The sequence below is a fragment of the Brassica napus genome, chromosome C1, assembly GCF_020379485.1.
Source record: "Brassica napus cultivar Da-Ae chromosome C1, Da-Ae, whole genome shotgun sequence".
Taxonomy (NCBI): domain Eukaryota; kingdom Viridiplantae; phylum Streptophyta; class Magnoliopsida; order Brassicales; family Brassicaceae; genus Brassica; species Brassica napus.
This window is the reverse complement of record NC_063444.1, coordinates 5,216,267-5,233,003: the sequence shown is the minus strand read 5'-3', so window position 1 is coordinate 5,233,003 and position 16,737 is coordinate 5,216,267. Positions and strand designations below refer to the sequence as shown.

General features: G+C 41.4%; 1 protein-coding gene and 1 long non-coding RNA gene across 9 annotated transcripts; one reads left to right on the top strand and one right to left on the bottom strand.

Annotated features, from left to right (window-relative positions):
• The first annotated feature begins 7,360 nt into the window (after positions 1-7,360).
• On the top strand, positions 7,361-10,476 carry LOC106416375 (pectin acetylesterase 12). 8 transcript variants are annotated; one of them, XM_048745355.1, is made up of 9 exons: positions 7,369-7,545; positions 7,711-7,990; positions 8,078-8,151; positions 8,248-8,334; positions 8,419-8,510; positions 8,623-8,707; positions 8,795-8,872; positions 8,948-9,110; positions 9,971-10,476. In XM_048745355.1, the coding sequence occupies exons 4-9, from the start codon at positions 8,317-8,319 to the stop codon at positions 9,991-9,993; spliced, it is 459 nt and encodes a 152-aa protein (XP_048601312.1). In that variant the 5' UTR covers positions 7,369-7,545; positions 7,711-7,990; positions 8,078-8,151; positions 8,248-8,316; the 3' UTR covers positions 9,994-10,476. The 8 variants fall into 8 exon arrangements, with proteins under 8 accessions (XP_048601309.1, XP_048601307.1, XP_048601312.1 ...); XM_048745354.1 differs by having other exon boundaries at positions 7,369-7,630; positions 8,419-8,543; XM_048745352.1 differs by lacking the exon at positions 9,971-10,476 and having other exon boundaries at positions 7,361-7,518; positions 8,948-9,255.
• LOC106416376 lies at positions 9,800-10,298 on the bottom strand. Its single transcript, XR_001283131.3, has 2 exons — positions 10,216-10,298; positions 9,800-10,117 (listed from the first exon to the last, which is right to left on the bottom strand). It is a non-coding gene; the product is annotated as an uncharacterized LOC106416376 (long non-coding RNA).
• Positions 10,477-16,737: the final 6,261 nt, after the last annotated feature.

Here is a 16,737-nt window from a genome sequence, read left to right as displayed (position 1 = left end):
TGAGTTTAGGTGTCAAGGTCAAACCGCAAAAGGGGGCAGCACCACGATAGTGAGCTGTTTTACTCGAGTGATCCGTGTTCTAGATTGTGCTACATTGCGCTTGAATAAATGTTTGGTTTAGCATCAACACCCGATGAGAAACCTTAGACTGGCTTTTTTAATATTGAATTTACTTTTTGCAATCATTTACTTTCCTTGCACGTCACCACCTAAATCAAAACCCCACCTTTAGTTTTAGCTAAGTTGAAAACTCATAAGAATAAAGTGTAGACTGGTCATTTGGATTAAATCTTAAATACTATAATTACCACTGTTAACTTGACGGTAGGAAATGTTCAGTTTTATTGTATCACCTACCATCGTCATCGCATTCTATCTTAATTTTACCAATTTGCCACTTCCAAGAAACTTCTTATCCTCTTTTAGAAACTTGTTTTTTCCTCTAAAGCAGTCTAAATCAGTATTAAAATATGAGTAACTAGATATTAAGAATAATTTCGAATGTTAATTAAAGAGTACAAGACACACCAACCATGCTTCCTTACCGCGTAAATCTTTAAATAATGAAAAATAAAACTTTTATATATCCATCTAATCTTTCGACTTGGGCATTAATTTCATATACTCGATTTTCTTGTGTATATGTTTAAATTTTAAGCAAATATATACAATCAGACAAGTCCTAAAAATTCAACCAACATATACCTATATAATAAAATTAAGCTACAAAATTAAGTAACATTAAACCAAAAACAAATAAATTAAAATAAAATGTTTAGAGCACGTTTATCGGGGGTTATAAAAGGGTTTTAACGCGTGGGTCCCACCCGAGAGACAAAAATCGGTAACAAAAGATATGAAATAAGATCGATAATCCGTGGGTTATTGCATTTTCGCATTCATTTTCGCGGCGCCCACCATCGATACGTGGCGGCCCGCGATTCGCTCGTTTTTTAATTAATTTTTTTTTTTAAATCAGAATAAGACAAAAAAAAAAAAAATTTAGAAACCCATTTTGGGTTTTACCCGATAAACATGGTCTTATATAAGTTTCTCTGACTAAATTTGACTTTTTGACATTTACATTTGTTTTTTTTTTTGAAAAAAGGTTTTCTATAAAATGCATTAAAAAAAAGATACAGGCTTTTGGGCCTCAGTTAGTTTTATGGATACTACAAGAGCTCCACATAATAACCCAACTTAGTTTTAAACCTAATAATTAGAAGCCCAACCGTAATGATAATGTGAAGGAGCCAGTGAGGAGTCATGCAGTTGACGGAGATCAACCCGATCATCGAAACCACAATTGAATCATGGATGAAGAAGTAGCTGGGTTCTGAGATCGCAGATTAGAGCATCTGTTGCGAACGGTGAGGTCTAGGGTCGTGAGAAGTGATTGCGGAGACCTGAAGCTTCTTCTATATAATCTTGAGTTGCGTTCTGTCCACAACAGATAAATCACACATTGCCAAGCAATCAGAAGAAGTTTTTTGTGAGGCTTTGGTAGACGCAAGTTGATGAGGTAATCTATGGTGCTCTGATAATCTCTTGGTGTGTTGACTTGACATCTAGTTGTAGTTGCTGACCAAATTTCCCAACTATAGGGACATAAGAAGAAAGGTGATCGTGCGATTCCGGCGCAGCATTGCAGAGTAAACAAGCAGGATCCGTAGTGAGCCCCCAATTGAGTAATCGGTCTCTAGTTGGACATCTGTTAAGAACAAAGAGCCAAGAGAGGAAGTTATGTTTAGGAATTCCACCTTTACACCAGATAATATCAAACCAAGGCACCAGAGGAGCGTGATGCTTCAGCTGTTTGTATATAGCACTGGTGCTGTAATCTTTCCAGACCACCCCGTCTACCTCCCATTCGTAAGTGTCTTCTTCTTCAGTAAGAAAGATTCCTGTGAGATAAGTCTGGAATATAACCAGATTGTCCGTTCTCAGTGATCTGATATTCCAGTTGCCATTTGCGTTGATGTCCTTTACCATCGCATTTGCAGGGACACCCATTCTTCTAGATATCACCGGTGAGAGGAAAGCTTCTAGACTACCAAAGGGAATCCAATTGTCTCCAAAAGCGGGTTCTCGCTCCATTTCAAGCTTGACTTTCACCACAGGGTAGGCAATGTCTCTGATTCGTAGTAGCTTATTAGCCAACCAAGAATGTTTCTGACTTGGTTTCTTGGTCCAGAAATTGCTTAATGACCCATCAAGCACTTACTTTTTGTACCAAGCCACCCAAAGAGAGCCAGAGTTACAGAAGGATCCAGATTAGTTTGAGAATGCACGCCTTGTTCCAAGCCACCAGGTCCCTACAGTTCAAACCGCCTTCCTTTTTGCCAAAGTAATTGTTTCCCAAGAAGAAACTCTAGCCGTATGATTTCCATCTGATTTTCTTTTCCAAAGATAGGCTCCGCATATTGCATTGATTTTCTTAGTGCAGGCTTTCGGAATAACAAATGTGGTGCACCAGAAGTTCGTGATACCTGCAATGACCGTGTTCACCAGAAGTAGTCTCCCTGCAAACGAGAGTGACTGGGCGCTCCAGGTATTAACCTTACTCTTTACTTGGTTTAGAAGGGGTTCACAGTTAAGTAGGGAAAGTTTTTTAGAGTTTAGTGGGACACCTAGGTAACAGATAGGTAGGGAACCATGAGTTAGGCCAGTAGAAGAACTGATCATGTTTATCTCATGGGATGAAAGGCCAGAGGAGTAAAATGCTGTTTTCTGGATGCTTACTGCTAGTCCTGATTTAGACTTGAACTGTTCGAGGATCTCCAGGACTCCTTTAACCGAGATTTCAGCTCCATCTGTGAAGATAAGCAAGTCGCTAGAGAAGCACAGATGCATTAATTTTGTAGGAGCGCATTTATCATGATAACTGAACCTTCCTTCTTCAGCTCCCTTGTCCAGAAACATAGAGAGGCAGTTCATAGCTATTACAAAAAGGTACGGACTGAGAGGGTCTCCTTGACGGAGGCCTCTCTTCCCTTTGAAATAGCCATGAACTTGTCCATTGTAGCCCACGGTAAATGAGGTTGTAGTGATGGACGCTTCAACCAGTCTGATATATGATGGGGGCACTCCTATTCCTGATAAGCAGTTTAACACAAAGGTCCAGCTGATAGTGTCAAAGGCTTTCACGATATCAACCTTGATAACTACTTTCTTCGGCCCCACTGATTTGTGATATCCATTTACCAGCTCTGTTGCAGGGACTGTGTTCTCCACCAGAAGCCGTCCTTTCACAAATGCCGTCTGATTAGGGAGAATAAGATCAGGCAGCAGCGGCTTTAGCTTGGAAACTAATATTTTAGAGACAGCTTTGTATAGAGTTGAACAGCATGAGATTGGCATGTAGTCTCCAACTGCCGAAGCTCCTGGATGTTTAGGTACCATAGTGAGGATTGTTGAGTTCACTGCAGATGACATGAAACCTGTGAGAAAGAAGCGTTAGATTGAGCAGACAACCTCTTCACCTAAAATACTCCAAGCACCCTTAAAGAAGCCTGAGGTCAACCCATCTGGACCTGACGACTTGTTTGGATTGAGTTTCAGGATCGTTTTTGTAATAGTAGGAGCATCTGGGATAGATGACAAGGACAAGCAGGCTTCAGGTGAGCATCGATATGGGATGAGCGACTGAAACCAGGAGACAGAAACTAGACAGAAAGGCAGAACATCAGGGGCCAAAATTGATTTGAAATTATTAACTGCATGAATTGCCATTTCTTCCGGATCAGTTAAGAGAGCCATTCGAGAGAAGGAATGATCTGATGGTGTTAATGGCAGCGCAAACTACGGCCACACGGTGGAAGTAGGAGGTTTTGAAGTCACCTTCCTTTAGCCAGTTAATTCGAGATCGCTGTCTGAAGTATGCTTCTTCGATTCCTTGCAGAAACATCCATTTATCGTGCAATGTTTTCTCCTCTTCAAAGTTGACCGCAGTTGGGTCCTGCAGAGCTCTTACCTGCACATCCTTAAACAAACAGTTAGCAGAAATCACTCTCTCTTGAATTTTTGAAAAGTTATTCTCTATTTAGATTTTTAAGTACACTCTTTAGTGATTTGAGTTTCCAGCTGAGATCCGCAAGAGTTGATGAAAAGATTCCGGCAAGAATCCAGGCGTCATTCACAGTGGTTAGGAACAGAGGGTGTTGGGTTAGGTAATTGAAGAATTTGAAAGGTTTGGTACCCGCAATTGGGAGGGGAGTTTGGAGGTTGTGAGAATTTTGGGGGAAGAAATATTGCAGAGCTGCTTGGAAAGGCAGAGATCCACTCATAGTTAACCAAGGCACAGTCTAGTTTTTTGGTGATGAGGGAGACTGGCTGTTTATTAGACCATGTATTGAAGATACCCTGGTAACGAAGGAGACTGGCTGTTTATTAGACCATGTATTGAAGATACCCTGGTAACGAAGATCAAAAAGACCCAGCTGCAAGAGAGTGTCTCTGAAGTGTATCATGCTTGATGAGAGCGCTTGGACAGTAGGAGATGAATGTTCAGATGGGTGGGTGATTTGATTAAAATATCCCGCTACAAGCCAAGGTTTCAGATGCAAAGATAGTTGATGCTGGGTATTTATCAACTCAGCCCAAAGATCAATCCTTTCCTCAGCTAGGTTGGACGCATAGATAGAAGTAATGGTAATAGGGGGATGATTAGGTAGAGTAACCTCAGTGGTGAGAGACTGGCGGGATTGCGACACGAATTTAACAGAAGCTAGGTGTCTCCATAAGAAAATAATCCTTCCATCAGGATCAGATTGATGGTTGGATAAGAACTGCCATCGAGGAAAGACTTTCGACATTATTGGGTTGAGCATAGGTTCTTTAATATGTGTTTCCAAAACAGCACCAAAATGAGGCTTATTATAGTTTAGCCATTGAGCAAAAGGGGTGTGCTTATCTGCTTCATTTAGTCCGCGGACATTCCAAAAAAATGTTTGTGTACACATATTAAAGGGTTGTGGAAGGAGTGCCACCGGGTGGTGGGTCCTTTGGGTGGGTAATAGAGGGGTCAGATAGATTTGATGGTTGGCTGATAGGACGGGTTGGTTTTTTGTGGCCGGGGAAAAGGAGGGGAGGGCGAGAAGGTACAGTAAATTGAGGAGGCAAGGTGATGGAAGGGGCGTTAAAAGCCGCAGCTTGTTTAGTGGTAATGTAGGAACCAAAAGTTGGGGCATATGTGGCAGGAATGCCGAAGACAAGTGAAGCTTTGTGGAAGAGGAGGAGAACTGGATAGTTTGGTTAGCTTCAGGAGAGGAAGGGGACAATACAGAGAAGGGGTTTGAGGAGATGGGAATAGAGGCTAAAGTGTCATGGGCGGTGATAAGGGGAGGAAGAGACTGGGTGTCAATGGACATGTCAACAGCAGGAACAGTTTCATCGAGATGAGTTACCTCTTCATCATGATCAGGCAGGTCCGGGACAGAGAAACCCATAGCTGTTAAGCTAGGCTCAGCTTGTTCAGTCATAGTAGCATCAAGGGATTCATCAGAGTCAGGAGGATCAGGAACAGCTACCTGCGTACCGCTTTGATGCTCCGAAGAGACCTCTTGTTCACTAGGATTAGCAGGGTAGATGCAGTCTTTTTCACATGTTCAATTCGACTGCATTGAGTGCAAAATGGAGGAACCCATGGATACATTATTTCTATTGGAATTGTCTCTTCGTTCTGTCGCAGAAGTTCACCAGATGAAGGCAGAGGCTTAGTGAGATCAGCTTCAACTTTCACATGAGCTATATTGAGATCAGTGAGGTTCTTGGTGTAGTCATCAGTTTCAATAGGCTCACCAACTAATCTTGCTGCTAGGCTGAGGCCTTCTTTGGTTCGGAGATCAAACGGAACACCTGAGAGATAAGCCCATAGGGGGATAGACTTTATCTCTTGGATGACAGAAGTAGTAGATGATCCCCATTGTGAGACATGGAACATCGAGGAGCCAACATACCACAATCGCTTTTCCAGAGCTTTAGTTCTGATAAATTCATTGGGAATACAGACAAGGAAAGACCTCTTCAAGGGTTGCATGTAAATTTCCAGTTTCACACCTTTTCCCCACATGAAGTTCAGAACACTTTGAATTGATCCATAATCAGGTATTTTGCCAAGGAATGTTCCAATCAAGTACTCTTTGTGAAGCTCTGCTCCTCTCTGGAACACCACATCAGGGACTGCAACACGAGGTTTCCCCTCTGGAGAGATAGATGTAGGAGCTAGTCTATTGAGAGATCTATCAACTGAGAGCTATGTTTTCTGCGCCCAAGTCTTAGGAAGACCAGAGGGTAGTGGTTTCTTTTTGGCGTTAGGGAAGGGAGGTTGTTGGGATCCAACTGGGGGAGTGGCTTTTGGGTTAGTAACGGGGGGAGGGGTGTCAAGGATAGGTAGGTTAGAGGGAGAATCAATTGTTATAGTTCGGGAAGAAGCTGGATTAGTATGGAGGGGAGAGGAGGATTTTGGTGGGTGAATAGTGAAATTTTGGGGTTTTTGAACTGTTTCGGGTAGTGTTTTCCTCAGATCTGGATTTGAAACTATCATAATCTTTGGTAGTTGTTTCAGTAGTAGGTTTGGTGGGGTTTTCTAAGCCAAAAGGAGTCTTAATTGGAGTTTCTTGGCTCAAAATAGTAATGTCTGCTTTCTTCTTTGCAGGGAAGGCAGAAGTCAGAGAAGAAGCAGGGGAGGAAGAAGGAAGAGGGGGGAAGTTGATGAGGGTGGCGTGGTCTGGCGGGTCAGGCGGGTCTGGGGGGGGTGATGAACCGGAGATTCACCAGGATTCAAGCCGGAATCACATCTCCTCTCGGGGAACCAGGGGTTCGCACGGGGAGAAGACATTTTTTGAAATCTTTTTTGTTAATTGACATTTACTTTTGTTTCGTAGATAAGATTCACTAAGCTTTTGAATTCAAAACTTTGATGTTTTCCTCGGTCTCTAATGTGTGTTAAACAACTTAAACTAACATTACTTTCGATTCTCAACAGTCAATACTCATAAGCTAAGATAATATAGCAATACATCTTTACAAATACAATATTGTTTCTAAACTAAACCCATAACATAATAAATGAATTGCTAAAAAATATTCCTCGGGTATCTTCGAGAAGACTTAATAGACCATTCATTATAACTAACATAATATTTTGCCAGATTTTAGAGGTAATATAACCGAATAACATATTGTTAGTGCACTGCTGTGCATATAGAATCTAAGGCCATGATTATCTAGGTTTTTAAGGGGTTTTTAAAGTAAATGAATCATTTAATTAAATGAAAACTAAATTAATTTTAGATAATCGATCCTTAAGAAAGGATTTTGGTGACCGATCCTTAGTGTGGTTTTATACCACGTGTCATCCAAACAAGATATGTCTTTTATTTTTATTTTTTTCTTTCTTTTCTCTATTCTTCTCCGCCGGAGACAAGACGCAGCTCTTCCACTTCCAAGCGTCTATGTTCTTCTTCCTCATCCTCTGAACCGTCTTCTTCGTCTACATGCCCCACCAAGCGATCTAAGGTCAAGATCGATGCCGCTATTGAATCTGTACGTTAGATCCGATTGAGAATCAAGGACCGGTTTCGGATTCAGGATCGGAATCCGGAGAGCCGGAGCTTGGATCCTCTGATCCGTAAAAGCCTGTTGCAACCACTATGTATAAATTGCTATATACTCTATGTTAAGTGACCAAAGTTCAATCACTTGATGCAGAGAGAGTGTGACCAGAGACCAAACGAGGTTAGCTTTTTCATTGACAAGAGTAAGGTTCAAAAAGTGAAAAAGGACAAGCCCTTGCTTATCTCCTGAAGAAGCTCAACACTGAAGGGAAGCTTCCTCTTAATCAAAAGTAGGTTTGTATTGTATCAGTTTTTTTATATGCTTTGATTTGCTTACGCAGGTGAACTGTGTCTCTATCATGGATCATCTAACTACATGGAGAAAGAGGTTCAGTTTACAGGAATATTAAGTGATAAAGCTCAAGAAAATCCAGGTTGTCTCTAAAATTTTTGTTCATGTGACCATATCAGTAATTTTGAGAATCATTAATCCTCATTGCCGTGTGCTTGATTTTTTGTAGACTTTTTCAATTGGAATAGAGTTAAGCTTTGTTACTGTGATGGTGCTTCTTTCAGTGGAGATGGTTAGAATGAGGTTAGAATCATTACACTATTGAGTTAATAGAGGCTTTGTTTTTAGTTCTGTACATTTGAGCATCTTCTTAGCTTTTGTTTAAAACTTTTTTTACAGGCTGCACAGCTTCAGTTTAGAGGAGAGCGTATCTGAAGAGCAGCCATAGATGATTTAAAGGCCAATGGAATGAGATACGCCGGCCAGGTTTGACACTTAATCTTTTTTTAGTCTACACTTCGTGATCAAAGACTAAGAGTAGTTTCTTATGAACTGTTAATGTTGTGTCAGGCACTTCTCTCTGGATGCTCAGGTGGTGGTTTAGCAGCTATCCTACGTTACGATGAGTTCAGGAACTTGTTCCCTGGTTCCACCAAAGTCAAGTGCTTAAGTGACGCAGGCTTGTTCTTGGACAAGTTTTATTTCTCTCTAACTCCAAGTCTTTGTAAAAACTATTCCTGTGATTAACTGGTTTGGTTTCTGACAAACAATCAGGAACTTATACAATGGTATAGTAGAGTTTCAGAGTGTGAAAAACAACCTGCCTCGTCTGTGCACAAACCATCTTGATCCAACTTCGGTAGTACATTCTCTCTTCCTGATGATTGTTGCAAAATGAATCCAAGTCTTGTAGTAGTTTATGAAACTCCCTTTTTGTTCTTTGCAGTGTTTCTTCCCAGACAATCTGATCAGTCAGATGAAAACTCCACTTTTCATTGTCAACGCTGCATATGATACATGGCAGGTAAGGAGCATTACAATTGCTTAGGTATTGGTCCTTTGATGGTTATGCTCACATTACAAGTTTTGTTATAATCAGATACAAAGCAGCATAGCTCCAACATCAGCAGATCCTAGTGGGTTTTGGCATGACTGTAGACTCAACCATGGAAAGTGCACACCTGGTCAAATGCGGTTCTTGCAAGGTTTCAGGGATCAGATGCTGAGAGTAGTTAAGGGCTTCTCAATGTCTAGACAGAACGGTTTGTTCATAAACTCATGCTTTGCTCATTGCCAAACCTCGTCGAGCAAATCAACTTTATGGTTTAGCTTAGGTTTAAGTTTTTTTCTGGTTTTAGTTTTGTAAACCAATTTTAATTTATAAATAAAATTAATTTTAAATTTTAATAAAACAATGTTTAATATTTTTTTTAAGAATCCTTAATTAAAAAACTCTCAATGGAGCATAAAAACTAAGTGTTTCTTAACTAAAGTTTTTAACTAATTTTTATTATTAAACAAGTTATTAAGAAACCAAAATGAGGTTATAGGGTTAAGAGCATGTTTATTGTAGATCTCTTAAATTGGATCTCTTAGCGTAATATAAGATACGGTCTCTAAGAGACGTCTCTTAATAAGAGATATAAGAAACGTCTCTTAATAAGAGATATAAGAGACGTCTCTTAGCTTTTTTTAGTTAAAAGTTAAGAGATCGTATCTTATATTACGATAAGAGATCCGACCTAAGAGACCTGCAATAAACATGCTCTAATGATCGTCTGATATAGTTATAACGCCTAAATCAAACATGTTTTTCTTTTTGTCTTTACATGAGTTTATTTTTTGAAAAACTAAAAAAAAAAAAAAAAAAAGTCAAGTCACCGTCAAACCCATCCCCTCACCGCGTTCACACGCTTCCTTCGTCTCTGCAATCTTCTCTTCTCGGCAGACAAATAAACCTTTTTTTATATAAACGTCTGAAACCAGAACCATCGAAATTCAAACACTTGGGAGCTTTCAAGTTTGATTTCACATCTAAACATAAAGTCAAACACTTTTCAAACCCAAAAAAAAACATCCGTCAAAATCTGGATCCCCCTTTAATGGAAATATCTACTTTCAGGACATGGACTCTCCTCCTTCTGACTTCGGGTTCGAAGGTTTTGGTAACGACAATACTAAAAAACGACCAAGAAGAAGAAGCTGGAGATGTAAATGGTAGTAGTAATAAGCCTGCCTTTGGAGATATACTCGCAATCGCTTTCGCCGCCTAAAACAACAACATTAAAACGGAGATCGTAACGTAAGTGAAAAAAAAAGTGATCAAATTTGAGGTGATGGAGAACACTTGGACGGATCTGGAGTTACCATTTTTGAGGGCAAGAGAGATCTCTCCGTTATGCTTCGCTTCGATCCGAGGAACTATAAGGAAAACGATTTTGAATCAGTTTCTTCGACTGACACGTGTCTCTCCCGTTGTGGACCGGACCGGTTTACACAAAATTTATGGGCCCGTTTTGTTTAGTTATTCGGTTCAGTAAGCCCAAGTGGTAAGAAATGGGTTCACGAAAAAATCTAAAAAAACCACACTATTTATTATTTATTCGATTCCATAGATATCAAAGGATTCATCATTTCCAAAAACCCTAGATACAAAGCTTCGTATCTATTGACAGGAACATGAGTGAGACCAAGGGTGGCCCGTACGGTGATCAGACCGGTGCCAAGTTCTGGCAAGTGATCTGCCGCGAGCACGGCTACGATCCAACTGTTCGTCACGATGACAGAACGGTGAAAATGAGGAAGGTGACGAAGAGTGACATAGAGATGATGGAGAAGAAAAGCAAACAAGACAAAGAAGATCATAGTTTGAATGTTTATATTGTGTTTCGGTTTCTCCCTTTTGATTCTATTTCTCCTCCTCTGTGGCTTCTATTTATTAATGAAGAAAAGATTGAAAGTTTAATCACAATCAATCTGCTTGTCTTGGAGGCAACAAATAATATATACTTATGAAAGGATTACATTATGCATTTAATACAAATCTTCACGTAATGAGGTTCTGAATAAACATTCTAAAGAACAAATGAATACATTTTTCTTGGGATAAAAAACGTTTAAAACGAATGGAACTGCACGTCGAGTATGACAAACATAACAACGTGGTAAGAAACCAGGACTGGTTTGCATCGTTTTGATTCTCCACTCCTCAAATTTGACTATCCTTCCGGGCATGAAACGTGAAAAGTCGCCGAGAACACATTCAATATGGAATGTGACACAACAACTATCACATGTGTAGAACCAAATCATGGTACCTATTATAGAAGATGAGATCTTTTCTTATTATCACATGAAGTGTACAGCAAAGAATATATAGGTACAGAGGTTGTAGGGTTTTGTACAAAGCTATTGACATAGAAGTCCTTTACATAAATGGAGTTATACGAGTTTCTTTAATACACCCCCGCAAGATGGAGGGGATGTAGTCACTCCAATCTTGGAGCATGCCTGATGAAACTTGGATCGAGGTAATGGTTTGGTTAATGCATCAGCCAGTTGGTCGTGAGTGGAGATATGCCTGACCCGTAGTGTTCCAGTTTGAATCAGGTTTCGTATGAAATGATAATCAAGGGCTATATGCTTCATCCTTGAATGAAACACCGGGTTGGCACAGAGGTAAGTCGCTCCTATGTTGTCACAGTAGATGACTGGAGCTACTGGTAGTTTGATGCCTAGTTCATGGAGAAGAGAGCCATCTGAGTTCTGAAGCTGTGTTGGCGACTGCTCTGTATTCCGCTTCAGTCGAGGAGCGAGCAACTCCATGTTGTTTCTTAGAAGACCATGAAACCGGATTTTATCCCAAGTAGATGACATAGGCATTTGTCGAGACATAATCATCAGTGTCACCGGCCCAGTCAGCATCTGAAAAACCATGTAGAGTGAGAGGAGACTTCCGCGACAGTAAGATCCTGTGAGTTGGTGTCCCAGCGAGATACCTCAGAACTCGCTTTGCGGCTTGCTTGTGTTCCGTTGTCGGTGTATGCATGAATTATGAGAGTCTACTTACAGCATACGAAATATCAGGGCGTGTAAATGCTAAATATTGAAGACTGCCCACAATTGATCTGTATTCGGAAGCATCAGACATGGGAGTACCAGCGTGAAGAGTTAGTTTAGGCGATGTCGGTAGTGGTGTTGTCACTGGTTTCGCGTCTTGCATCTTTGTTTTGACTAGTAGATCGAGAATATATTTCCGCTGGCAGAGGTGCAAACCATGTTCTGTTCTTGTTGCTTCTATACCAAGAAAGTAGTGTAGATCCACTGGATCCTTGATCGAAAACCGGTCAGCTAACGTATTGAGTACCCTTTCAATAATCAGAGTGTTGTTACATGTGACTATTATGTCATCGACATAGATGAGCACATATGTGTAGCTGCCATTGATAATTCTCGTGAAGAGTGATGTATCTGCCTGCGAGTTGATGAAGCCCGAGTCTGTGAGATGTTGTTTAAGCGCCATGTACCACGCTCTCGGTGCTTGTTTGAGGCCATAAATCGCTTTCCTTAGTCTGCAAACATGAGAGGGTCTGTCCTTGTCAATGAAGCCTGGTGGTTGCATCATGTAAACTTCCTCTTGAAGGTCACCTTGTAAGAAAGCGTTATTTACATCCAGTTTTTTAATCTTCCAATCTTTGTGTGTTGCAATGTTAAGAACTAGACGGACGGTGGTCTTTTTTATGACAAGACTAAACGTTTCTGCGTAGTCAACTCCGTATTGCTGATTATATCCTTTAGCGACAAGTCTTCCTTTCGGTCGTTCTTCTTCACCATTGGCTAGATACTTGGTCGTAAATAACCACCTGCAGCCTACCACGTTCTGACTCGGAGATGCTGGAACTAGATCCCATGTATGATTTTTTATGTGAGCATCATATTCCGACGATGCAGCTCTCCTCCATTTTTCATCACGCATAGCTTGAGCGATAGTTGTTGGTTCTGAAGTTAAGGATTTGTTTTGGGAGGCGAGCAAGGTAAATTTTTGGTTTGGTTTGGAAATTTTGTTCTTTGATCTGGTTTTCATTGGGTGTTGGTTTGGTATGATCGGTAACTGGTTTGTGGTTATTGGATTTGGTTCTGTCTGAGTGTTTGATATTTGTTCTGAGGTTAGGGATTGAGATGTCGATGAAGAAGAAGGGTTTGTATTTGGTATTGTAGGCTGGATTTGGTGTTGGGCCGGGACTGTATGGCCCGTATTTAGTTGGGTATGTGTTTGGTTTTGGGCTTGGATTTGTTGGGTTGGTTGCTGGGCTTGGGTATTGAGCCCATTATTGTGCTGGACAGAAGGTCCAGAGTGGATTGTGTGAGAAGGAGTTAAGGGATTTGTTGAACGTACCTGAGCATTTGTCGGCTGCGATGGAGTCGTAGTCGCCGGTTGAGTCGTAGTGGCCGGTTGCGGTTGAGTCGTAGTGGCCGGTTGCGGTTGGTGAAGGACCGTGCAGGGGTTCCGTGGAGGCAGAAACGGCAAGGGCTGAACCGGAGTTGCAATCGGAGATTGTGGCATAGATTGACAATCATTGCTGCCTTGTTCTTCTGAGATTGTTCGAACTGGTGTTGCAAAAGGGAATTGATGCTCCAGAAATTGGACGTGTCTTGAGGTATATAGGCGACCCGACGATCTATGTAAGCAATGGTATGCACTATGTGACGTCGAGTATCCAAGGAAGACGCATTGGACAGAACGATCATCGAGTTTGTGGTTAGTGTATGGGCGTAACCACGGGAAGCAGAGACAGCCAAAAACCTTGAGTTTCTCATAATTGGGAGCAGCACCGAAGAGTTTATGGTATGGAGATTGTTAATGGAGAACTGGTGTTGGTATTCTATTTATTAAGTATACAGCCGTTGAGAACGCATAAGGCCAGTAAGTCTTCGGTACTGATGCTGTGGAGAGTAACGTCATCCCCGTCTCAACTATATGCCGATGTTTCCTCTCGGAGAGACCGTTGTGTTCTGGTGTGTGTGGAGGTGTCGTCAAGTGCGAGATGCCATGCTGAGACAGGTACTCTCTCAACGTAATATATTCTCCACCATTGTCGGAATAGAGCGTACCAATTTTCGTCTTGAATCTATTTTCTACAAGTGGTTTGAACGCTTGGAACATTGCCTTGACTTCCGATTTTTTCTTGAGAGGATATATCCAGGAGTATCTTGTATAATGATCCACAAACAGTAGGTAATATTTATGGTGTTCTGTGGAGAGAATGGGTGAGGACCATAGGTCAGAAAAAGGGAGTTTATAACTTTTATTTGATAGGCAATCAGAACAAGAATGAGTCGTCTGAGACGATTGCAACAATGGTAAAGAAAACTTAGAGATAGTAGTGTTTAAGACTGAAGAATGTGGATGTCCAAGTCGTGAGTGCCATAAGTGCAAGGTAGCTTTGGATCTGGTTGATGTAAGCATCGTTGTTGCTTGACTCTTGGACATTGGCCACTCATAGAGCCCTTGTTTAGTTCTGCCTTGGAGTAACGGAACCCCCGTGCTGAGATCCTTCACCTGAAAGGAAGCGGAGAAAAATTCCACAGAGACGTTATTAGTGTTGCAGAGGCGATAAACAGATATTAGGTTTCTGTGAATATTGGGTACACATAGAATTTTGTTGAGCATTAAATCTCGAGAAGAAGAGGGAAGAGTTTTGAAACCAGTATGAGTGATGGGAAGAGTGTTTCCATCGGCTATGATCACATCATCTCCTCCATGGTACTGCTGGTGTAGTGACAGGTTGTTGAGATCAGATGTAAGGTGATGTGTAGCACCACTGTCCAGAAGCCATCCCTCTGTCGTGTATGGATTGTTCATGGCAAGATTTGCTCTTGGCTGCCATGGAGTGAAAGGAGAGCTCTGCTGTGTAGACTGGCTCGCCTGGTAGGAGTGGAGTTGAGGGCAACGCTTAGCTCCATGTCCTTGAGTTCCGCATATCTAACAACGGCCAAGGTAAGGTCTCGGTCCTTTGTTACCGTTCTTCTTGTTGTATTGTTGAGACTGCCAATTGTTGGAGTTGCCACGGTAGTTTGTGTTGTTGTTGCGATACCTGTTGTTAGAGTAGTTGTTTGATCTCTGTTGAGCAACATTTGCCGTGACAGGGACGGGAGAGACAGACTGCGAAGGAAGTGAAGCCAGCTTGAGTTCATGGTTGATGAAACGTTCATGGATCTCTGTGATAGAAGGTGGTATGTCACGCCCTTCAATTTGATCCATTACTGTCTTGTACTCTTCAGGAAGACCCGCTAAGATGGCATCAATTTGGTCTTCATGATCAAACGGTTTCCCAAGAAGGGCTAGTTGATCAAAACGGGTGGTAAGCCCTTGAATGTAGGTATCGATAGACTTGTTGTCTTTCTTCCATGCGCGTACTTGATCTCTGAGTTGCTTGATGTGTCCCCTGCTAGGTTTAGCATATGTGTTTGCCAAGGTTTGCCAGATCTGAGCCGACGTAGTAGCTCTCGAGACAAGCGGCTGGAGGGTTGTGGTGATAGCTCCTATAAGAGCACTGAATATGAGACGGTCTTGACGCTTCCAAATGGTGTAAGCGTTGTTTTCAGAGATCACTTTGTTGATAGTGACATGTTGAGATGGGATCAGAAGAGAGCCATCAATGTAACCCGAGAGTCCGTAGCCGCCAAGCAACGCATGTGTTTGGATACTCCACATGAGATAGTTATCCGATGTCAATTTGGTGACATTCGACATGTTGACTGTGAACAAACCGGGTGAGTTTGGAATCATGTTGTTAGTGATAAGAACATGGTTGGTTTCATGTGTAGTCGCCATTGTCGATAATTTTTTTCTTTTGTTTTTTTTTTTTTAAGGTGTTTAGGGTTTTAGATCTATGGCTGCTGATACCATATAGAAGATGAGATCTTTTCTTATTATCACATGAAGTGTACAGCGAAGAATATATAGGTACAGAGGTTGTAGGGTTTTGTACAAAGCTATTGACATAGAAGTCCTTTACATAATTGGAGTTATACGAGTTTCCTTAATACCTATTTGTTCCTCGCATATGTCACACCAACATTCTCCTCTCTTGTTTTTTTCGTAACATAAAAATAGAAGATGTTCATCGTACCAGTGTTGTGTTGCTTTTGGCAAAGCAACACATCTTGTATCTAGTCCAAAGCTGCAGTCATCTGATAGGCTTGACAGAGTTTACGTGAGGAAGAAGACAGAGAAGGAAGCCGCTGGAGTCTGACGTGGCAGAAGTTAATTCAAATAAAGAAGGAGATACTTGTTTTGAATTAGAGTCTTTCTAATGCTTTGTATTCGAAATTGTATAAAGCCAGCTTGTTGGCTAAGAAAAGGGGCAGCTTGTAGATTTGAGTTGAGTCTCACGACTTGAGGAGTGTATCGTCTGGGTGAGGCCAGCGATTACTCAGATTCAAATCTATAAGCGAATCCGTTATCTTTTGTAATCGGATTGAAGAAATACATTGGTGATTGAGTTTAGTTTGCGATTTCATTGAGTTCTTCTAGCTAAACTCTATCAATTGGTGCGGTGAGCTCGGCGATTCTCACGATGACCATCCTCGAGGAAGCGAACGATCGGATCGACACCGTCGATCGTACGGTGGCGGAGTTACAAGATAAGGTGGAGGTGATTAACGGTGGATGGAAGCGTCTAACGGATTCGAATGAAGAGATGAATCTGCGAATCGGTTCAGTTGAGAAGGAGCTATCATCGATGATTCGCATCTTGAACAGACTGGAATCGCACGTCATCGGGGACAAAGGGAAGTCAGTGGCATCATCGGCCCCTTCTAACAGTCAGGTACATTCTGATTCTCCGAGAAACGAACTTGGTACAGAGGAGCTAGGTTATCGGAGAA